Consider the following 6,939-nt stretch of genomic DNA (forward strand, 5'->3'; position numbering starts at 1 on the left):
TGGAAGAAACATCCAACCCTCAAGCAGATCTATGGCAACCTTCCATCTATTGCCTCAGTGGTTGCGTCGAGGCGCTCCAGATTTGCTGGGCATTGCATGAGAGCTTCTGACCAAGTTATCTCCACTATCCTCCCCTGGCGACTTGCCCAATCCGGCCGTGGAAGGAGACCACTCACCTTCCTGGACGTAGTAGCTCGTGACACTGGGCTCCAGTTAGACGACCTTCGAACTGTTATGTGCGATCGAGACGTGTGGAGGCAGACAGTGAATGGGATTTCGATTGAGGATCGCCCAAAGTAAAGTAAAGTAAGTATATCTAGAGAGATATACTCAACTAACAGCCAGGTATGAGCTGTGACCGGACATTGTGCCGGATACAGGATGATGTGCTGATAAGGTGCCGGATTAGGTGCCGGATAAGGTGCCACTGAACGGCAGAGAGGTTGTATGAAAATCTTCTCAATCTTTATATTAACGTGGTCGTAGCATTATTGTACTTAGTTTATTAAGTCTAAGAGAGCTTATCTACAACTTCGCAGGCCAAAATGAACAGATCTTAAGTGTCAAGAGTTTAAATTCCCAAATAGTCAGACTGAGCAGGTTGAGCTGCAGTAAAACACAGTACTAAGGTGTTAAAACAATTTCATTACTATCTTCAGTAACATCCTCAATAAATGTAATAGATTTGTAGTGTTGTAACTTGTAAGTAGATCTTAAGTGTGAACTGTTTATGGAAATTTTCTGCAGTGATCACAAACTTTAATATATTATTATTGTGTCTGACTATTCAGTAGCGGGCAATAATGAGCCTCATTAGGCGGTACCGAGCATGTTGGGGGATGACGATCTGATCACTTTAAGTGAATGCTGATTGTGAATTTCCTTAAAATCAAAGAAATTCACGTTATAGCGCTTCGGTTGCTGTCCTATGAGCAGGTTCTAACCAATCAGACCATTGATTGAGTGAAGAAATCACAGATTAAGTGCCGAGATCATGTATCCGCCAGATCTTAAAATGGTCATAACTCGGTTTAGTTGTAAACAACCAAGTTGAAATTTTGGTAAAGCACTTCAATTATCAAACCACATGAGTCTGAAAATTTTGGAGTTCCTAACTCAAAACGTTCTCACTTTATGGCAACAAAAGAGAAAAAGAGGGAGTGTCATGGTGTGCCACACCCTCTGTGATCGAAGGATTTTTACGAACATTTCAGGAATTTTAAGTTTGACCCATATCTATATTCTCTGAAATTTTTAAGCAATTCTGATACCAATTACGTGAGTTATGAAAGGGTTGCGTGTGGGTAGTTACTTTTGGGCCACCCTGTACCTATATATATCGTCTCGCTTTATATTATATAGTAAGATAAAACGAAATAAAAATGTTTACTAATGTATTTATGGTTTTAAAATGGCTTAACGCTTGTACAAGATAACATGATTGAATCATTCGGCATTAGGGGCAACTCAGAGGGTCCCAATTGACCTGTTTACCAAAATATAGCTTTTGTCACTATTATAGTATTATAAGTTGTAGTATTATGAATAAAAGGAGGTCTAATAAAAGCCAGCTTGCTACTTTATCAAAACAATTTACGATCCCCATTTCGGTATCGGTATAATTTATCGATATGTTTAGAGCTATCCAATGTTATGTAGCACACCAGATAATGTTAGGAGCATAAAATGTATTAATCTCATTATAATATGTTAAATATTGGCCGCTCTATCTTGGCAAGTTGGTATTTTAGTCACTGTATAGGGCGCCCTGACCTACGCAAATATATCCCTTGTGAATATTCATTGCATTCTTTTCAATACTAAAAAATATCGCAAAATTCATAATCTGAGAACAAACTAGTATAACATTGTGTCGGTTATTCAAACCGTTATTTAATTTTACTCATTTATCTTAAATCGATTATAATTATTTAAGACATACCATTAAAACATCATACACGATACAGAAACTGAAACAGAAACTGAAACAAAATGGTCACTTATAGTCTGATTATAACTGTTAATGTTATTGTCACTAGTCTGATTATAACTGTAATTGGCGACTGTAAAGTTGAATTCTCGCCACTTAACTCGTGTGACGTAATAACGTAATGCTATAGTTACTATAGTTACTATAGTTACTATAGTTACTATAGTTACTATAGTTACTAATAACTCTGAAAGCTATCAGTTAACTTCTCTATCTGAGGGTGGGGAGGCAGCTACAGCAGCCACACAGCCCCCCTGAATCATCTGATTTATAAGTTAAGAGTTCCTTTTGTTTGAGTTTTGCTTTGAACACCTTGTGGTTGATAAGGGTCTTGGTTTGGGTCTCTATTTCCCGATCTATTGATTGTATCATTTCGTTCAGGATCTCTGGGGGAGTAAAGATTGGATTAATTTTTAACCTACTCAAATTACTGGCGTCCTTTGGTCCTTGGACAACCCCTTCAAATTCCCCCGCATTTTAAAGTCTGATAAATTAATTGTCACAAAATTTTGAATTTTCTTAGTTCCAATTTGTTATAACGGGTATAGGACACTAGGACGTAGGAGACAAGGCGGTTACTTTCCTAAAAGGGTGGACACAAGGGCGAATCACATGATTCATTTTAGCATGGACACGATGGCGGAACCAAAAAACCGTCCTACTACTAGATGATGGTCTGAATGATGGTTTGAAATTGACACACCTCAGTGAAATTCGTCTGCCCAAAGTAAATAACCGCCTTGGTACGTACCACCCCTGATCTAAACCCGGGTAACCGTAGCGTCAGCGATTGCGATTTTCTGAAGACCGAGTTTGTCACATGAACATCTAGGCAGTGTTTGATTGGTCTAAGCACTTTACCAAACCCCAAAATCTGCTGCTGAGTTGGCTGAGATATTTCAGGAAAATCTCTCAATTTCTGGCTCGTTTAACCCTTTTAGGAAAGTACCGCCATTGTGTCTGTGTTCCCGTTATAACTTGCGAATTGAAGAGAGACTGGTGGATATATCTTAAACTGAATTTCACCCAAAAGATCTGTAACGATCACAAAGCCACCAAACATGAGGTGTGTGTTACCTGAGAATAGTTGGACAACTCTAGTTCTGTCTGGTTTATCTCCGTCAAACACTCCACACTCCAGATACTTCTCCAACTCTAGCTCCTCTTGCACGCTCATCGCTTCCTCCTCCGTCACTTGTCTTTTATCTACCAAATCTGCCTGAGGGACACGGCTGGTCACTTGCAGTTACAGGGGGGGGGGGGGGCTGGTTACTTGTAAATTGTAGGGGGGACTGGTCACTTGCAGGGGGGGAGCTGGTTACTTGTAAATTGTAGGGGGGGCTGGTCACTCGTAGGGGGGGGGGCTGGTTACTTGTAAAATGTAAATTGTAGGGGGAGCTGGTCACTCGTAGGGTGGGGGGGCTGGTTACTTGTAAATTGTAGGAGGGACTGGACACTCGTGGGGAGGGGGAGCTGGTCACTCGTAGGGGGGGCTGGTTACTTGTAAGTTGTAGGAGGGACTGGTCACTCGTGGGGAGGGGGCCGGGGGGACTGGTCACTCGTAGGGGAACAATATACGGTAATCAATAAACATTCAGTTGACTCGCTAATTTTGCTATTTATTGCCAATTGATTCAGTGGGCCCATACTTGTGCAAGAGGTGTGTTTTGGTGACCCTCAGGTCCTTTGATTACATACATTTTGTCCTAGAAAATCTGATTTTATCGGAGTCTACTTTTGAGAAGATTTAATGTTGTTCATTCATTGTGTAAATTTGTATGTAATTGATTGATTTGAAAGATTTCAATAAATAAAATATTTAAATTTACATCTAACATTGTCCATTGTACGGCTCAAAATGTGCTTTAGTTGGATTGGTTGAATTTTGGCTGGAATTAATCACGAGGTTATACTGAGTAGTCGGATTTAGTAGCTGGCCGTGATCATTTGGGGAAATTCGAGATTGGAGATGGACCACAATTTTCAAGATTTTTCTAAATTTGACTTTGGGAAATTGTCGCAGGAAGAACTTTTGAGATGGGCATATGAAATGTTGAGCTTAAAGAGGATAAATCAATCTTTCTTGACGATAAGATTATACCGACTAGTGGGGTTGAGTAGTTGTGGAATGTGAGATTACCTTGTTGCCAACTAGATAAATCACTGGATCTGCTTTAGCTGCGTGAGTTCGGATGTGGTCGACCCATACCTTCACGGATTGGAATGAGCTTCTGTTTGTCAAGTCAAACCTGAAATAAAGAAAAATTAAATCTTTCAATTGGCTAAAAATTCGATATACATCAATTAATTTTGATTCTTAAATTTCATGAAAGACCCTTGTGAAACTTTTAAAATCAGAACTGGTAAGCAAAACCAACATATAGTTAATACTAAAAGGACAAAGGTGTACCATTATCCATTTACGACTTTCTAATTGATTAAAAAACAAGAAAAATGTGCCAAAATTATTTTGATAAAGCTAAAGGGAAATATTTACAAATTTCTGTTTTTTGCAAATTCCTCCTCTCCAACGAATACTTAAAAAGCTGATATTTACAATTTTTAAATTTTCTGTAACTACAGTAACCATGGTATGTAACCATGGTAACTGGCACTCACATGAGTAAGAAAGCCATGCTGTCCCGGTACAGTGAAGCAGTCAGGCAACTGAATCTCGGATCACCACTTGTATCCCACAACTGCATGTGAATCCGGTACCGGTGGAAATTAACCTGCAGATATTACATTGATCACTGAAAGCTCTACTTCTCATTTGTTAATGAAATGCAAGAGTACCTTACGTGAACTCTACCGGTCCCAGCGCCACACCCTGCAGTTTTTTTAATGAAAAGGCGATTTAACGGGTTTAACATACCTAAGTAGTAATATTTCAGCACCATATGATATAAGAAATAGGAATGATGCTAAAGATAATGATACATGAAATGGGAGAGATCTAGAGACCCACCCTAGTTTCCACCAGTGCTAGACCAGGTGTTGGTTTACTCTCCAGAGGGTTGAAATAAACGTTTTTGTAGAAATTTAACACTGAAGATTTCCCGACGGTGCAGTCTCCGACGCAGATAAACTGAAGTGTGATATTTGATTCAGCATACGTCTTAAAAGTCTGATTACCAAAAGTGTATCATAAGGTCAAACTAAATCTTTTCATCCGAATTTACTTAATTAAATAGAAAATACTGAAAATTTAGAAGAAAAAAAACTGCACGTGCAACCCGGAATGAAAGGGAACGAACCTTCCAGAGATAATCATAGTGCACGTCCCTCAGATCATCAGTCTGGTTGTGGTAAGAGGAGGGTCTGAGGGGACTCTTTACAAAGGTTAGGGTGCTGTTTCCAGTAGAGTTGTAGTTGGGCTTCGTTTTTTTCTTTCTCTTCTGGCTTATCAAACCGTTGTTAGAACTAAATGAATCTGCTTCAGGGTTCATGTCTGCGCAATTGTGTTACAATCAGTCAATTCAATATTTCACGATATCTTACTATAAGATATAAAAGTATAAAGCAAGACGATATATATATCGGTTGCCATTTTACTGACACCACGACATCGAGTTAAACACGACTTTCCGCGAAACTGTGAGAGACATACTATTGAAACTTGTTTGGCTGGGTATGCTAGTAAAATATGAACTGTACTATCTAGGTCAGTACTTAGGTAGCACTATTTAACGGATTTACAGTTACACTCAAAGACTGAAATATATTGAAGACAGAACATTCTAAAATAGACATTGAGTAAAACAGTCTCAACACAATAGGATCGAATTTCACTGACCTTGTATTGTCTTGACTGGTATGGAAAATAGAAAACGATGCGTGTCACAGTAAAAGTCATCAACCGGTATAGTGTCGGTCACGTGGTAACGGTCGTCACAGGTGTGATTTATTGTAAGAAATCACGACTTTAGAAAATTTTAGAAGACGACGATTGACTGTAGTGATGTACTTTTGTAGGAACAAAAAAACAGTGACGGTTGAAATTTATTGATACGTTTTTGTACTAGAGATGCCTCTAAGATCAAGACACCTTCACTGGTTTGAAAGGGCATACGCAATCTATTAGCGCTATTTCGGGAATCACCGAGAAAGCGTGCTGCTAAAAATGGAACTGATTCGTTTATTTTTAGTAGCCTGCTGCTGTAGGACCTGGTGCGAAAGGAATCTTGAATCATTGTATGGAAAACTAGGAAAAGGAATAGTGCGAGCTATTATTCCTTTTACGGGCACACCATGGATCTAGTAACGCGAAACAAACTCTTGAAATACAAAATGTAAAATGTACTAGATTTTTTGATTTAGTGATTTACTGTAGTCTGAGAGCCTGGCCACAAGGCGGTGGCTTGGTAGAGTAGGACCAGGATCCTACTATACTTTCTTAACGCCACATGATGTAAAACTAGATTATAGTAGAGTAAGAGATTTTATATGGGGCCGTATTGAAGAATGCCGTCGGATGTGTCGCGAAAACGAATCAATATCAAAGTTTATTAGTAAAATTAGATTGAGGCTGTCGCTGCATTTAAGGACGTAATGAATAGTGACTCTCGCGGCTCTGGACTCTGGAGGAATTACGTTATATAGTAACATTTGGGACCTCACGATGTTGATAGTGCCCAGTTTTTCTCAACAAAAGCTGGAAGGGTTGCCACAATGCCACCGCTAACTTGCATCCTCTAGCAGGTTATCTGCCAAACTCGCTATCGTCACGTTGGCGATCCCTTTTAGAAGACTACTTGTCTCGTGAATTGTGACAACTTCACCACTCACCAATTCACCTCAAATATGTGTCTTATGAGGTCACTTCATCGAATCTTAATTCAAGGTACCAGGTACTTGTCATACGTTGTATGACCCGCCGCGCACGAAGTGCGCGGCTCCCCCTGTATCGTCAGAACGATAAAGTGTGAAACGACCGTGGGTGTCCAAAC

The 6,939-nt window shown here is 39.6% G+C and overlaps 1 protein-coding gene across 1 annotated transcript; it reads right to left on the reverse strand.

The window, feature by feature from the left end:
* Positions 1 to 1,391: 1,391 nt before the first annotated feature.
* LOC134811432 (ras-related protein Rab-27A-like) lies at positions 1,392 to 5,439 on the reverse strand. Its single transcript, XM_063818260.1, has 6 exons — positions 5,248 to 5,439; positions 4,959 to 5,078; positions 4,610 to 4,722; positions 4,131 to 4,239; positions 3,068 to 3,209; positions 1,392 to 2,376 (listed from the first exon to the last, which is right to left on the reverse strand). Exons 1-6 carry the CDS (start codon positions 5,437 to 5,439, stop codon positions 2,201 to 2,203), a joined length of 852 nt encoding a protein of 283 aa, XP_063674330.1. The 3' UTR covers positions 1,392 to 2,200.
* Between the last annotated feature and the right edge of the window lie 1,500 nt (positions 5,440 to 6,939).

Source organism: Bolinopsis microptera, chromosome 2 (genome assembly GCF_026151205.1).
Source record: "Bolinopsis microptera isolate Bmic1 chromosome 2, MBARI_Bmic_1.0, whole genome shotgun sequence".
NCBI lineage: Eukaryota > Metazoa > Ctenophora > Tentaculata > Lobata > Bolinopsidae > Bolinopsis > Bolinopsis microptera.

What these genes read in the sequence shown, in the direction of transcription:
- LOC134811432 (XM_063818260.1), bottom strand. Translation starts at nt 5,439, where the DNA reads ATGAACCCTGAAGCAGATTCATTTAGTTCTAACAACGGTTTGATAAGC. An exon ending in ACTATGATTATCTCTGGAAG is followed by an intron (nt 5,079 to 5,247) that starts GTTCGTTCCCTT and finishes ATCACACTTCAG; the next exon opens with TTTATCTGCGTCGGAGACTG. An exon ending in TTTATCTAGTTGGCAACAAG is followed by an intron (nt 3,210 to 4,130) that starts GTAATCTCACAT and finishes CGTGTCCCTCAG; the next exon opens with GCAGATTTGGTAGATAAAAG.